This window comes from Pseudorasbora parva, chromosome 12, assembly GCF_024679245.1.
Source record: "Pseudorasbora parva isolate DD20220531a chromosome 12, ASM2467924v1, whole genome shotgun sequence".
Taxonomy (NCBI): Eukaryota; Metazoa; Chordata; class Actinopteri; order Cypriniformes; family Gobionidae; genus Pseudorasbora; species Pseudorasbora parva.
Genome location: NC_090183.1, coordinates 11,624,401 through 11,640,952, shown reverse-complemented (window position 1 = coordinate 11,640,952; position 16,552 = coordinate 11,624,401). Strand labels below are relative to the sequence as shown.

Sequence of the window (16,552 nt, the reverse complement as noted above, 5' to 3'; positions counted from 1 at the left end):
AGTTCAGTAGTCAGGGCACTGATCAGGACATAAGTCATTGGGCTGACTCCCTGATCAGTGCCCTGACTACTGAACTAGGGAGCTGATTGAGACCAGATTGAGACGCACCCAACTTTTACCACATGGGTTTGTTATTAATTAAATGGGCGGGGCTCATATTAATTTGGGTCGTTATGAGCTCTTTAAATGTGACACGCAGGAACAAATTCGTACTTAGCGAAAGTAAGCCGCAAAAATGTTGGTAATTGCAGCATCAGTTGCGTTTACGCTTAGTGTATGTTTGAGCAATGCTCAGGAGTCACAGTTTCCCTGGCAAATGCCCCAGTATCAGGCCGGTGGTTTATCATCCTCACCAGCTCTGAAGGAATTTCCCCAGCAGGAGATGCTTGATGCCCAGCAGGAGAGGACTCCGATGAGCTCCTCCTCTGCCTCTCAGCGCTGTGTGGTGGAGCAGCATGAGCGCATTGAGTGTGGAGAACCTGACCTCACTCCAGCTGAATGTGAGGACATCAGCTGCTGCTATGATGCACAGGGCTGTTATTATGCCAAGGCAGGTGAGTTCCTGAACGACACCGTGCAAATGGATGATTATACTTCAGTGTCAACTATTTAGCTGTGACCAGCTTTGTAGCTACTTAATGTAGCTAGAATTTGAGCATTATCACAATTTTACAGTAATGTCAGTAAGTGATCCTAACTGCTATTTTTGTAAGCTATAGTTAAGTCAATGTCTACCAAGGCTGCATATATTTGATAAACATCTCTCTCTATCTATCTATCTATCTGACCAGTAGTGTAATTTTCTTTTTTAATTTTATACTTTTTTTTTCTTTTTCAGTTACCCTGCAGTGCACAAGGGATGGGCAGTTTGTATTGGTCGTATCTCGTGATGCCACCCTGCCAAGCATCAGTTTAGACTCCATCCACATGCTGGAGAACGACCCCAGTGGCCATTGCGTGCCTGTCGACAGTACTGCCACCTTTGCCATCTATCAGTTTGCTGTTAGCTCCTGTGGCACCAGAATGAAGGTGGGTGTGAATTGAGGGTGGGCCTTGAAGCATGTTATTAGTCACAGGGAGAAAGATCATATAATTTTTGCATCATTGTTTTGGTTCACCTTATGATCACTATTAATTGTCCTCTTATCTCCTTCAGGAAGAAAATGGTTTTATTATTTATGAGAACATGATGTCATCTGCGTATGAAGTGGGCATTGGACCTCGTGGATCAATTACGAGAGACAGTGCTTATGAGTGAGGGGGGGCTCGTCTCGTCATACATACTTTCGGAATTCACCTTGGTGGTCTGTTTTTGTGTTCAACGTTTTGGTAACAAAATCAGTTGAAAGGAGCCCAGGAATTTTCTGTCTGTGTCTTGAAGGCTGGAGTTCCAGTGCAGGTATTCGGGAACAGCAGTTGAGGCTCTGGTTGCGGAGGTGAGTACAGTTCCTCCTCCTCTCCCTGTCTCTCAGCTGGGCATACTCCGAGTGGAGCTCAGGCTCGCCACGGGACAGTGTGCCGCTAAAGGATGCCCTGATGGTAAGCAGAATCCTGAAACTAATATTTAACAGCATAGAGTCAGGTTTTTCAAATGTTGCTTGCACCGTAAACTGGGTGAGTTTTATGATTTTATTTCAGTACATATGCTTATAATATAATAGCCAAACCCCATATTATATTTATAATATAATATTTTGCCAAATTAACCTGAAATGTTCCTGGTCAAACAAGTAAGTTCCCAAAGAATCTGGAAATATTAGAACTGATTTCTCAAAGATAACACTATGATACAAAATTAACTGCAGTTTCTATATACGCTAATGCTACAATTCAAAAGTATGGGTTTGGGAAGAGTTCTGTTTTTGAAAGGGGTCTCTTTAGCCCAATCTATATTTCTGCGTCGAGTGTACGTTGTAGCTAAATTGTAGGCTGTGTTGCTACGCCATTCATTCAATATTGGGTCTATATCAAATTACTATCTCTCTGTAGAGTAAGACACTGTTAATTAATCCAGCAATCTCTATATGGATTTTAGAGGATATGTACACTTCATACTACTCTGAGGCGGACTACCCTGTTACAAAAGTGTTGAGAGAACCTGTGTATGTGGAGGTGCGGATTCTGGAGAGGACCGATCCAAACCTAATCCTAGTCCTGGACCACTGCTGGGCCACTTCTACACCTGAACCCCAGAGCATGCCTCAGTGGGACCTAATGCTTAATGGGTAAACCTGAATTCCTTCATAGCTTCACCACTTCTTTAATTTATCATCTATAGAAGTTTGGGGAATGGGCTTTTAGTGCAATGTGTCCTACCCATACCTCAATGCCAAAGAACTTAAACACTGTTTGAAGTGTTCTAGTTTTCCTCTTACTCTTTATAGCTGTCCATATAAGGATGACCATTATCTGACCACTCTGCTTCCTGTTGGATCCTCGGGGCTGCAGTACCCATCTCATTACAAACGCTTTGTGGTGAAGATGTTCACCTTTGTAGATCAGTCCTCTCTCGTGCCTTTGCAGGAAAGGGTATGTGCCGCCTTGCCCACCACGTTCTCTTAGCTCTCACTTATCTTATCGTCCTCTACCCTTTCTTCAACAGCTTTTCATTCACTGCAGTACGTCTGTTTGCCACCCCTCCGCCACTGAACCATGTGAGCCCAGCTGTGGCAGTAGGACAAGTGAGTGTGTGTGTGTGTGTCTGTATCTCTATTGGGCACAGGTCCTTCACATGCAATCTGCAAGCAGTCACATCCTTATGGCACAAGCTGATTTGCTGCAAGATCAGAGGCCAATGGGATTGCTTGCTCAAATTAAATAATCTGGTTCATTGTTTGATTTTAAACTAGTCTTGCAGCGCTATCAGAGTTCCTCTGAAACCCTCCACCTCCCCCAGCTCCACCTGCCTAGGTCTGATACGGGATTTGTCTGTTTGTGCAGCAGCATCTTGCATGCTTGCAGTGTATCTTTTAGGAGTAGCAAGTGCACACTTTGCAGCAGTGTTGCAGATCTAGCCTGCCAAGGCTACAGTAACATTGCCATTCAATAACATGTTAAAACTATTCATAGGGTTGTCACGATGGAAATACAAGTATGTAGCACAGCTATATGGAATATTCTAAACGTTGTGGTATAATTATACATACAGCTACATGGGAGATTCTGGTGTTAATAAAAATGATAGATAATAATAAATACATTTAATTAATGTAATGTTACAGTGGGTACAGCTGCAGGGAAGATTATAAATTAATGTAGTAGTATTATAATGTATACATTTAACTATGCACTATTATAGCTACATGGAAGATTATAAATATGAATATAAACTTTTTTTTTTTCCTGTTTAGGAAGGGCCGTTTCAGAAGACTTAAAGGATTCTGAGGAAAAGGCTGTAGTTTCGAGTGGGGAGGTCATAATTGTATCCCCTTTGCCGGTTTCTGAGAATCTTGCAGCTAAGGAAGGTATGACAATATTTGTTAACATTCATACATTGAACACCCAATCCAAACTCTGGTCTTCTCCCTGGAAATGTTTACCTCTTCTAGCCCCACAGATATTGGATTATGGATTATGGGCTGCAGGAGCGCTCATTTTGTTTGGTGTCTGTGGGCTCGTGGTGGCTGTTATAATACAGCGGGCCAAACCTCGCCCTCAGCCTGCTCCAGTGTGATGTTAATAAAATATCTAAATACGGCCTCTCTTTTGTGATCACTTGTATCAATCAGACGGAGACTGGTTTATCTAAAAAACATTTATTGCTTAAATCTTACAATGGACAAGCATTTATAATGTATACAATGACCATGTATCAAAATATAGTAGAAAAAACAACTTCAGGTGCCTTATGCAGTGATGTCCTTCTCGCCCGCTTTAGGATATTCCAGTTCCATCAACATTAATAACTCTGAGGGGAAAACAACATGCATAAGTATGCAAGAAATTTCAATTTAGAATACCATTATATTCCGACTGCCTACTATTACTGTGGGTTAATGTTCCTACTACTTTTTTTTTTCTCCAAAATGTCCTATACATAAGAGATTGAAAGTAATGGTGCTGAAAAATCTGTTGCAATCACAGGAATAAATAGCATTTTAAAATAATAGAATGCATGTATTTGACATTTTAATATTACGGGTTTTCCTGTGACACTGCAGCATTGGTAAGCATAAGACATTTAAAAAGGTGATAAGTGTTAAATCAATGTATTTTATTATCAAATGTAATTTATTCCTGTATTACCAAAGCTGTCTCTTCAGCATCACTACTCCAGTCTTCTGTCACACAATCCTTCAGAAATTAAAATATGCTAATTTGGTGCTCAAGAAGTATTTTATTTTATTTTTTGACCATGATTTGTTTCACTTAAGATGTAATGGATGTAACCGACTTAAAAAGAGCAGCATTTATTTGAAAAAAAAAAAAAAATGTAATATAAAATAGCTTTACGGTTACATTAGATAATTAAATCCATCTTTGCAGCATAAAAGTAATTTCTTTAAAAAAAAAAAAGTAAATTAATAATCCCAACTGTTTAAAAGGAATTTCCTTATTTGATCACACTAGTAAGCTATATATAAGTTTTATTATTCTGAAATAACTGCTGCTGAATTAAATGTGTAACAATGACATGGTAACAGTAATGTGGTTTGTTACATCCTGTTTTTTTTTGTTGCTTTTTTTTTTTTAACCATATGCTGTACACTAGTATTAAATTCCAAACATAACCATAAGACTACTGAACTTCAACATCCTGTAGCATTTACCTTCTGTGTGATCGATCTCTGGACTTGTCGACATCAGAACCCAGGCCAGTCCGACAAGTAAAGTGATGACCAGATTCACTATGATCCAGGGATAAAGAAAGCTGCGCTCTGCGCCCGGCTGCCTGAAAGGAGATGACACAAACACTCCGCTTTTATTACTTTCGAGTACATTTACCCAGCATGCTCTAATGCGAGGGGTCTTACCAGAGTGTCACATTATCGCTGGAGTACTGATTATAGAGATTGATGCGATCACTTGTCATCTGCTGGCTTAGCGATAAAACAAGCGCAGAGAAATAAACTGGGGGAAAAAAGTATACATTAAACATTGCTGAACATGTGTGGCTACAGATCTTTTTCAGGGTAGATGCCATGGATGAAAACCAGGCTGTGAGGGCTGTAACTTTTCCTTTTTTTCTTTCTTCATAAAGACATTTTGTAAGCTGAACGTGCTGTATTCTCTCCCTTTACTGCCTCGTTTTCATTCCTATCAAAAAATATATATATGGGGCTACCCTGACTAAGGTCTACTGCATGAGTACACAAGGAAAAATACAGAAGGAAATGTGAACTCACAGAAGGAGGCAAGCGCCACAGGACTCAGTGTTAGCAAACTCCGCATGGCCGCAGTGGCTTTGGCCAGATTTAACCTGTTAGGAAAGATACAAACACTAGTTTAATCTTAAATGCTACAAATACTTATGACTACAGTGTTTAGTGAATTTTTGTTTGTGTTGGTCCAAGTGATTGGCATTAGGTTTGGTGATTCACCTGTCAAAGGCAGAGACGGTGCTGAGCGCCAGCAGCAGGTAGAGGAGGGACTGTGCGGGGTAGGCCAGGGTATGATACTGCTGCAGGAGGTTGGAAAGAGTGCTCAGCTGTTTCCCAGCCAACACATAGACCACAATGATATTCCACACAGCATAACCAGCCAGAAAGCCATGAGAAAACAGGCCAATCACTCTGTGTAGCAAGAACAGCCAATGTTTAGAAAACAGTCTTTTCACAGATGTACACTACCATCCAAAAGTTCGGGGTCAGTGAAATGTGTTTTTTATATAAAGAAAAAGGGGGGAAAAAATCCAGCAAGAATGCATTCAATTGATCAAAAGTGACAGTAAAGCATTTAGAATGTTACAAAAGTTATATTTCAAAAAAAGTATCAAGGTTCTCACAAAAATATTAAGCAGAACTTTTAAATTTAGATAATAACTTATTGTAATAAGTTAATAATAACTCAATTTCTTGAACAGTAAGTCAACATTTTAGAATTATTTCTAAAGGATCATGTGACACTGGAGACTGGAGTAATGATGCTGAAAATAAAGATTTGCCATCACAGTAATAAATTACATATTATTGTTATAATTTTTAATTTTTTACTGTATTTATTATATTTTTTATCAAATAAATGCAGCCTCCGTTCAGACATCTTTCAAAAACACAAAAACAAATCTTAAAGGGTTACTTCAGCGATTAGCATATGGCTTTGTATCAGTAGAAACCCTGGAGTATATTCAAATTATTGTGCTTTCCCCCCTCATATCTCCCTGAGACAAGAGATGTATGCATTTTATTTCTGGAAAAATTCCTCCTATGATGCAAATTGACGATTTTTGCATCATAGGAGGAATGTTTGCCCAAAGGCTAAAGACTACAGCCAGTAGAGGGAGCCATTTCCCCAAGTTTTGAATTTTGCGCATGGGGGATGGGAGGTCACACTCAGCTTGCAGGGAGAGCTCAGCTGGCAGGCACTCATTTAAACGGAGCTATGGTGTGCAATGTAAGTCTTTTAACTTCTCAAATTAATTTCTATGAAAGTTAAGCTTGTAAAGGCATGAACTGAAACGCGCCAGACTGAACTCGCGTTGTAAATGTATGCCGTGATTACCTCAGCTCTCATCACTCGTGGAGTTAGTGCTCAGTGCTGGGATACTCGCGCGGTGACTCACTCATTATATTGAACAGACACGTTCAGTTTTTAATTTTAGTGTCTTCTCTAACTCAGTCACTGTAATCAAGTTGGTGACGTTGGGGAATGGCACAGGGCAGCGAAGCATTCTGGGAATTGTAGTCTTTCATCCCCATGGGACAAAAATACATTTTCTGTCTTTTCTCAGTCTAGAAGACACCAAATTCAAAAATAATTTCGCATTTCTACTGCATTGATGACCCAGTTTAAATACAGATTCATCTTCCCAGCGCTGAAGTACCCCTTTAAGATGCCAAACTTTTGAAAGGTAGTGGTGACAAAAAGTGTATAATACAACTATAAAACATTATCTTAAACTACAACATCAGTGATATTGGAATTATACAAGATGCTAGATAAATGGTTAAACTTAAAAAATTGACCAAATTCTTGAATAGATGAGTAATGAATACAATTTAGAACAAAAATGAAAGGAAATATTAATGAATAATATTGATTGAAGCATTTGAGTAAGAAAATAATCAATCATTCACATTGAAAGTTTGGATACACCTATCACTCGTCTAATTTTAAAGAAAACTCAATTAGGAAAATGTAACAAGCCTAAACACTCCACTTGATATATGTATTTTTTCATCATAATCTGATTGTCTGACACAGTTTACCCTACCCAATATAGCAATTATCAAATCAAAGGCTACAATTTAATTAAATAACTGTATATTCTGATGTGCTGCATGTTTTAGAGTGAAGAGCATTTAATTATTATAATGATCAAAAATTCTTTTTTTATAGAGTTAATTAAAACATACTACTACTACTGATATTATCATCAACAACAGCGAACCGTGAACAATCAAATGTGTTTTTTTTTAAATATTAACTTAAGGGTACTTTTGTGTCTAAGGGGTTTGGCTAATGAAATAACGTAATACATTTTTAAAGAAACTGTGATAATAGCTTCCACCCTGTTATGCAACATTCCATTATTTAAAATGCCCCCATTATGCCATTTTAAATTTGTTTTGCAGGTTTTTCCTAGGTTTACATGCATCCAAGGTAAAAAAAAGAACAAAAAAAACCTTATATTTTCTCATAATATACATTGCAGCATCACCTCTTTTCTCATAGTGTCGGAAACGGTTTGATCAAGGATCCGGTCTCCTTAAACCCTGCCTTTCTGAGAGCCTACTCTGCTCTGATTGGTCAGATGGCCCAGTCTGTTGTGACTGATCTATACCGTTTACAGAACAATGAAATGGCCATTACTAAATCTGATTTTCAGCTCTGAAGGCTTTACTCAGCACTTAATACACAGTGATATGAATAGTAACGATGGTATCGGTTTTACTATACAGCTCTAGTCCTCATCCTTTGGAAGTGCATGTGCAAAGTGGATTTGCTTTCGCAGTGCAGAAACTAAAACAGCATCTTCTCGATATGGCGACAACATGAACCAAACTCTTCCAAGCCTCTGCTAAAACTACAGTGTTTAAGGATCAAAGTAGATGTTGTTTGTGGGCAGCCAATGAAGACCAGACAGGCATTATGCAAATTTGTTTTCAAACCTACATAGATTTGTAAAGGAAGTAAGACTAGAATTACTGAGTTTAGAATCGGTTTTTTCTTTTGGGAGATGATAACTCTATTCATCATGCACTTAGATCTTTGAAACTTTGCAGATCTTTTACATTCACAAACAGCTATATTACATATGACATGAAGGTAATATTAGAAAAAAAGCATACTAGGGCCACTACTTTTTTACTCAAAAAGGCACCTCGGGCAAAGAATCTAATCAAATACATTAGTCAAAATCAATTTCACAGAATTGGAAAATAATGCGTTTTAAAACCAAATTTAGAAAGGACACCTGAAGCCACTGTGTACTCTCAAGGAGACATCTCTAGTGGTCCACATTGAACGGATGTCCATAAAGCTCTGCTCCATCGGTCCACTGGTCTTCCACTGGTCCACTCGCTCAGCTGCTTGAAAACGACCTGCCACCAAAGAAACATGGTCACTACTTACACCTAACCTTCATTTCCTGATGCAAAAACTTGCATGCACACAATTTCTACTTAAAAATAATTAAAAGTTTAGATGTAAAAAGCTGAAACTTATGAACTTGCAAACAGTCCTAAAATCCTGCACCATATACACAATCTTGCTTGAAACGTACGGCTCCTCTCCACGAACACCTTCCCCACAGGCTGGCTCTGCCCTTGGGGAGCGGAGAACAAGGAATGCTGGGGAACTGGCACCTGGGGGTCTGTGATGATATCTTCATCCTCAATGTCCAGTTCATTGTTGGACTGTGTTTCTGTTACTTTAGGTTTCACTCTGAAGAAACAAAGAAATATAATTGTAAATGCTATGGAAAAATGGAAAAAAATAAAAAAATCAGTGGTGCATATCTGGATCCTTCTTAATTTACAATAATCAAAGAGCTTAAGAAAATGACTTACTTTCTCTTTTTTGGTCTGCGTGTCACCTCTTCATCAGTGTTCTGATCCACCATATCTCCATTTGACACCAGGTCTGTCTGATCTCCCTCCACATCTGATCAATCAGAGCAGCATTATTGTCTGGATGTCTATGTTAATCAGGTATCAGATCAGGTGACTTGAACAGGACATCCAAATGAACAGTGTTTTTTTTACCAATGGCTTGTGCTTTCTTCTTCTTTTTCTTCCTTTGTGGAGGATTGTCCACCGGCTCCGGTGTCAAAGGTTCCTGACATTCGGATTGCCTACGACTGGCAAGTCCTCCCATTTCCATTCCACCATCTACAAAGGGCACGGGTAAAACAAACTCATCACAAATGCACACCATGCTTTTAAATGTGATCAGTTAAGTTTGGCTGGTTTACAGTCTAGTAGCCCGTGGGGGAAGATGTAACTACAACATCATCTTCCGAAAATGCGTCTTCCTCCATTCAAAAGAAAATATGTATTCTACTTTTTGTAAAATGTGCATACAATTCAAACCCATACTGACAAGTATGGGAACACAATTCTAATTTGCTGATTTATGGAATTTGCAATAGTGTTTTCTTTCCTAATGAGACGTATATATCCGAGTGAAACGTTTTCTCGGACATGAAAAAATGTAGGACAGGACTTGATTTTGTCTAGTGCAAATTGATTGGCGCACTGGATTGTTGTGGTTTGCATGTGAATGATACAAACTGATATAAAAATTATATAAACTACAAGTGTGGGGGGAAGTTGTTGGCACATGAATAAAAAAAGAGAGACGTGCCTGAATAAATCACTTTTTCCTTGATAAATCCAAATTTTTACATTTATGCATTTGGCAGATGCTTTTATCCAAAGTGAATTAAATTGCATTCAAGGTACATATTTTACATTTTGTCAGTTCATTTATAATAAATACCACAATATTCCATAAAAAATAAAATAAAAAAGAATTCTCCTTTTTGATTTCATGGTGTCTTCAAATTTTAGAGTATCCAGTTGTGTGACAACATGACTAAAGACACAAATAAAATAAAATGTTAATAATTACGAAACACAAAACAATTCATGAAACCACAAAAATCTAAAAGATAACAAAAATATCAAACTATTTTATTTTGGCAACATAAATTGTAATTAAAGTGGTAGTTCACACAAAAATTATATATATTTTTTTAACAAAGCACTCGTATCGCCTCATAAAAAACTGAGGGTAAACTAGAGTCACATGGATAATTTTTGTTTAAAAAAATATATTGATAAAATTATGTCTTTACTACCTTTCTGGGGCTTGAAAGTGGCAGTTGTGTTGCTGTCAATGGATGGACAATAAGCTCTCACATTTCCTTAAAAATATCTATATTTGTGTTCTGAAAATGAACAAAAGTCTTACAGGTTTGGAACGACATATGAGTAATTAATGACAGAATTTAAAATTTTGGGTGAACTATCCCTTTAAAATAAACAATTGTATATAATAAACATATTATTTATAAACACATACTGTCTTCATTTGTTACCCACCAGTTATAACAATAATAAAAAAATATGGTTTGGAGGATATAACAAAAGTATCCATATAACAATTTATGATAGTTATAAACCTGTTAAAGGTCCCGTTCTTGGCGATTCCATCTTTCATACTTTAGTTAGTGTGTAATGTTGCTGTTAGAGCATAAATAATACCTGTAAAATTATAAAGCTCAAAGTTCAATGCCAAGCGAGATATTTTATACAGAAATTCCCTTTCAAGGCCTACAGCGAACGGCCGGTTTGGACTACGGCAGGAAGTGCAGGGATGTAATGACGTCACTAGAACCGTTTGATGACTAACCCTCCGCCCACAAGAACACGCAAAATAGGGGGTGTGGTCTTGTTGCTCTCCCCGTTATGGTAAGAGGCGGGACCTTTCCGGGCAAAGTGCGCTAAGCTGCTGTCCAATCACAACACGGGAAGCACTGGCCCAATCAGAACTCGTTATGTATTTCTGAAGGAGGGACTTCATAGAACAAGGAAATCATCAGGCCGTTTTTAGGACAGAGGAAACAGCGCTGTACAGATAAGTCAATTGTGTGAAAAATACTGTTTTTTTACACGCGAAACATGAACTCATGTTATATTGCACACTGTAAACATAATCAAAGCTTCGAAAACACGCGAAGAACGGGACCTTTAAAACTAACATAAAAAACACTGCTAGAGAAAACAAGAATGTGTGTAATTGGCCTTTTAACTCAAAAAGGTACTGAGATAAATCTCATGCGACAACTTTACTGTGTGACAACTAGCCCCAAACTCTTCTATCATGTGTGTTGTTTATACCACCCAAACCCACCGTCAGGTTCATCCGCACTCTCTACATCTCTCTTGGCCTTCTTTTTCCTACTCTTTGGAGCAGGCATATCCTCTGTGTAGAACAACAGAAGAGCTTCATTATATAATGAATATGTTAAATATCAATTTTAACTTGAAGTTTAAAGGCAATCAAACTGACATATCATAAACCTATAAACGCTATTACCAAAACAAAAACAAAACATTTTTAGACACTCAGGAGATCTCAAATGTGAAAAAAGAGAAACACTCACCTACTGTGTCTTGACTGTGTTTGAAGGCATAAAGAAGAAACAAGAAGGAAATAAGAGACTCAGCGTGTTATAAATTACAATGTGAACATCTAATCTGCTAAGTGAACTTACCTTGGCATAGATGGCAATGCTCGTGGTCCCCGCTAAAATGTTAAAAGGTAATATTAGATTAGCAAAAAAACAGTTCCAGTCAAACTAAAGCATCAGACGCTAAACCTGTTGAGCGCTCTACATTTGTGTATTGTGTCTAATGAAGCTTACCATCGACTTTTTCGCCATTCCACTCAAGAGTACATGGGGAACATAAGGGAAGAAATGTGGACATTTGCGCATGTACAAACAAACATCTTGGCGCACTTAAAGTAAGGATTAATGGGAGTCTAAATCTGAGGCGAGCATCTGCCAAGCAGCAGGATTATGTAAGGAAGGATCAAACCGTGTTACTCAACCTTCTGACATAAACACTCACTAGGGTTATTGTAGTTAACAAATATTTCCGTAACTTACTTCAACATTGATAATAATAAGAAAGGTTTCTTGAACACCAAATCAGCATATCAGAATGGATTTGAGAATGAATTTCTTAAGGATCATGTGACACTGAAGGCTGGAGTAATGCTGGTGAAAACTATTTTTATTACAGGAATAAATTAATTACATTTTCAAATATAATTAAATACACATTTATTTTTTTATCTGGCGCTCGTTGGTCACTTTTGACCAAAAATACATATGTTTTGATTTTTTTTAAATGTTGTTTTACTGCATCAGAATAGTATGACACTTGTGTCACTTAAGTAAACACACACACACACGTCATGTTTCCATGTTTTATGGGGACTTTCCATAGGCGTAATGGATTTCATACTGTACAAACTGTACATCCTATCCCCCTACACTGCCCCTGCCCCTAAACCTACCCATCACAGGAAACATTCTGCATTTTTACTTTCTCAAAAAAAACTCCTTCTGTATGATTTATAAGATGTTTTCCTCATGGGGACCTAAAAATGTCCCCACAAGGACAAGGATTTCGGATATTGCCATCTTTATGGGGACATTTTGTCCCCATAATGTAGGGATTACCAGGCCACACACACACAATTCTGTAATCCCTCATGTTGTCCCAAAACTATATGGCACATATAAGTATACAATATATTTTGTATGTTCCAGTGTGTTTTGGTCCATACAATGGAAGCCAATGGCCTCCAATATTTGCTGCCCAACGTTCTTCAAAATGTTACATCACCTCGATGTTTGGCCCCTTTTGACTGTGAGGAGTGAATGTGAACCCTAAATGCCCAAAAAGTAATTTTATTTTGGTTTTAGGGGTCAAATATTATACAGGCATTTCTGTGAGATTTACATTTTTACCATAATAAAACAAAAGAAGATCTCCTTGGACCTAGCCTAGCCTAATCTAAATGACCTCAGTACTGATTGGATTTATAAATTTATTTAGTATATCTTCAGTCCAGACTATGTCTTAAACAACATATTTAACAAAGATAAACAGATTGTACTGTATAAGCCCGGAAAGCCTAGTTCTTTTCATTTACAAACCTACAGGGGGAGCAAAAGCCTTTGACTCTCAAGAGTGTTTACCTTTACGTTCAGCGCTTATATTCTCAAGACAGACAAATCTGAAGAATGGGATGTCTGATGATGAACACAGCTCAAAGAAACATCAACACATAAAAATGCCATGAATATCCCAGACCTACCCTCTGTCCTTGAGGAATTGGAGGGAGATCTCTTCTCCTTGCGCTGGGAACCTACGTACAATAATATGTTTAATTCAAGTCTGAGAGCAATTGCTTGCCAAACTACTTTACAGACCATGAGGTTTCTCATTCAAGCTAGTAACAAACCTTTGCTTCCGTATCCATTCTTTCGAGCTGAAAAATTTAGGCTTTATCGATTTAATTCAGGAGTAAAAAGTATCTTTGAATTTTCATGTCGTTTGTGATCAGAGATTTTGTTGTGCACGTTGACTATTGTTGATGTTGGAGACGAGTCGGCGTGTCTCACTTCCCTGACGTACTGTCTGTACTAAAGGCGCGCGTCAATTCAGAACGTAGCTATATACAAGGGCAATACGGTTACTCAGTGCCAGATAGCGAAAATCACACTGTCAATGTACTAACCAGAAAACAAGACACTTTTAATGTTTTTCTCTAAATAGAATTATGATCGTATTATTAATATTTTTTTTTGAAGGTCTACTACCTAAAGCATGAAAATTGCATGTGACTTAGTTATCTGTAATCCTGATGACTAAAAACTATTTCTGTTTCTAATAAATAAAAGGTTAAAAAATACAGAATTTAGAACGAAATGAAATTAGTAAAACCTTTTATGGAAAGCCCCCAAAATAAAAATGTTGTGATGCACCCTCATGCCGGTCCAAAAGACTTTCTTTCTTCAGCAGTAGGCTACATATAAATATCCTATGTGTGTGTGAGCCTGTTTAAGTGGTTTATGAGGACACACATTTGTATAACTACATTACACCATAAATGTGGTTTATGAGGATGTCCTCATATTTCAAATAGCTTTAAAAACATACTAAATTATGTATTTTTTTAGAAAGTAAAATGCAGAATGTTTCCTGTGATGGGTAGGTTTAGGGGCAGTGTAAGGGGATAGAAAATACGGTTTGTACAGTGTAAAAACCATTATGCCTATGGAGAGTCCCTGTAAACCACATAGATCAACGTGTGTGTGGATTGCAGGTGGTGTGTGTGGGGTGTGGGGTTTGGTAATCCCTACATTATGGGCACAAAATGTCCCCACAAAGATGGCAATATCCGAAATCCTTGTCTTTGTGGGGACATTTTTTGGTCCCCATGAGGAAAACATCTTATAAATCATAAAGAAGGAGTTTTTTTTGAGAAAGTAAAAATGCAGAATGTTTCCTGTGATAGAAAATACGGTTTGTACAGTATAAAATCCATTACACCTATGGAAAGTCCCCATAAAACATGGAAACACTACACGTGTGTGTGTGTGTGTGTGTGTGTGTGTGTGTGTGTGTGTGTGTGTGTGTGTGTGTGTGCGCGTGCGTGTGTGTGTGTAACAAAAAAAAAAAGGTTGGATGTAAAATACAGAATTTAGAACAAACTGAAAGGAGTAAAACCCTCAATTAATAAAATATTAATTTACAAACAAAAAAAGGTCACAATTTATGGAAAGCCTTAAAGGGATAGTTGACCCAGTTGACCTTTGATGTACCCTCATGTTATTCCCAAACTGTATGACTTTCTTTCTTCAGCTATTCATGTTGTTGTTTTTCCAGTGTTTTTGTTCCATACAATGAATGTCAATAGCCTCCAATGTTTGGAGTTCAACATTCTTCAAAATATCTTATCAAAAAATAAATAAATGCATAAGGCCATCGTAACTGATGTTAGTTCTGTTCTTCTTATTTCTCCTCGTCACTCCAGATCTGGAAATCCTCAAAATAAAATACAGTTTAAAGGGGATTAAGTGTGCTCAAAAATCCTTTATATATCTTTTGTGGACCTAAAGCTGTGCCTAAACTATGAAATAGCTTGCTTAATTATATTAGGGCCGCCACTACTGTATTTGAATTAAAAACGTACTTGTTTTCTGTGGCCTTTATCCACTGACTGTTTTATAGTGTATCATATTGTGGAGGTGTATGTTATTTTACAAATGATGTAAAGCACATTGGTCAACATGTGTTGTTTTAATCGATAAATAAATTGACATTGACATTATAAAAGTTTAGGTTTAATTAATTTTTTCACAAGGGCAAACAAAATGTCATAAAGTATTGAAACCTGAAAAAATGTGAATAGAACATATTTATCATCAAGACTAACATTTTTATAGACAAAAGACATTATTATCAGCATAAAAGGTGAAAATGAGAGTTTTCTTCATATTAAGACAGGTCCGTCAATCTGATCCATGCGGTCAGTACCCACTGTGGTTCATCCTGAGCTCTTCTCTTCATATTAAGACAGGACCGTCGATCTGATCCATGCGGTCGGTACCCACTGTGGTTCATCCTGAGCTCTTCTCTTCATATTAAGACAGGTCCGTCGATCTTATCCATGCGGTCGGTACCCACTGTGGTTCATCCTGAGCTCTTCTCTTCATATTAAGACAGGTCCGTCGATCTGATCCATGCGGTCGGTACCCACTGTGGTTCATCCTGAGCTCTTCTCACTGCAGTCAGCAGCTGCACACATGCGGCCTGCAGACCGTCGTTTACGATCACATGATCGAAGAACTGACAGTAATTTTGTTCCATCTTGCGTCCAGCATCCTCTATCTCCTGAAAATCTTCCTCCTGTCTCAAAAGAGAGAAAATATAGAGAACAATGGAGATATGGTATTTTAAAGACAGTACACATAAACTTACCAATAGTTAAAGATGCAAGCTCACCTTAAAGGGTCGGCTGGTGTAGTAATTTGTAATGATATGCGAGTTCATTCGTGTGTGTCTCATCTGCTCAACAGTAGGAGGCTTTATAAAGATGACATATGCCTTCAGCTCTGGAGTCCTCACTGACTCTAATGCCTAAAGGTCAAGACATTTTCTCAAAAGTCAGGCGTAATTAAGAATAGACAACAACATTGCTATATTCATTTTATGATTTGCTCTTTGGAGAAGTGAAGATGGTTTGCCCAATTCACTTCAAGTCTAATTTTATAGCGTTTTTTACGATACATATTGTATTTAAAACAGAATGGCATAAAATGTTACAATTTGAAAGTATTCTGATATCAGCCAGATTAGTGCGGTCA

At 37.7% G+C, this 16,552-nt stretch overlaps 3 protein-coding genes across 4 annotated transcripts in view; 1 reads left to right on the top strand and 2 right to left on the bottom strand.

Moving 5' to 3' along the window:
* Positions 1-193: 193 nt before the first annotated feature.
* zp2l2 (zona pellucida glycoprotein 2, like 2) lies at positions 194-3,699 on the top strand. Its single transcript, XM_067458300.1, has 9 exons — positions 194-554; positions 839-1,029; positions 1,157-1,254; positions 1,382-1,539; positions 2,036-2,225; positions 2,385-2,529; positions 2,603-2,681; positions 3,351-3,464; positions 3,549-3,699. The coding sequence occupies exons 1-9, from the start codon at positions 236-238 to the stop codon at positions 3,671-3,673; spliced, it is 1,419 nt and encodes a 472-aa protein (XP_067314401.1). The 5' UTR covers positions 194-235; the 3' UTR covers positions 3,674-3,699.
* Positions 3,700-3,773: 74 nt separating this feature from the next.
* tmem237b (transmembrane protein 237b) lies at positions 3,774-13,815 on the bottom strand. Of its 2 annotated transcripts, XM_067458298.1 has the most exons (14): positions 13,645-13,815; positions 13,498-13,548; positions 11,882-11,913; positions 11,771-11,784; positions 11,518-11,589; positions 9,366-9,491; positions 9,171-9,264; positions 8,885-9,045; positions 8,576-8,702; positions 5,541-5,732; positions 5,346-5,419; positions 4,974-5,070; positions 4,770-4,891; positions 3,774-3,907 (listed from the first exon to the last, which is right to left on the bottom strand). In XM_067458298.1, the coding sequence occupies exons 1-14, from the start codon at positions 13,660-13,662 to the stop codon at positions 3,846-3,848; spliced, it is 1,242 nt and encodes a 413-aa protein (XP_067314399.1). In that variant the 5' UTR covers positions 13,663-13,815; the 3' UTR covers positions 3,774-3,845. The 2 variants fall into 2 exon arrangements, with proteins under 2 accessions (XP_067314399.1, XP_067314400.1); XM_067458299.1 differs by lacking the exons at positions 13,498-13,548; positions 13,645-13,815 and adding an exon at positions 12,032-13,486.
* A 1,863-nt stretch (positions 13,816-15,678) lies between these two features.
* mpp4b (MAGUK p55 scaffold protein 4b) overlaps positions 15,679-16,552 on the bottom strand; it is a 13,623-nt gene continuing 12,749 nt past the window's right edge. Inside the window, exons 21-22 of the mRNA XM_067458297.1 lie at positions 16,191-16,325; positions 15,679-16,094 (exon numbers count right to left, since the gene is read on the bottom strand). Of these exons, the coding sequence (XP_067314398.1) occupies positions 15,903-16,094; positions 16,191-16,325 (327 nt within the window). The 3' untranslated portion in view covers positions 15,679-15,902. The remainder of the gene's footprint in view (positions 16,095-16,190; positions 16,326-16,552) is intronic.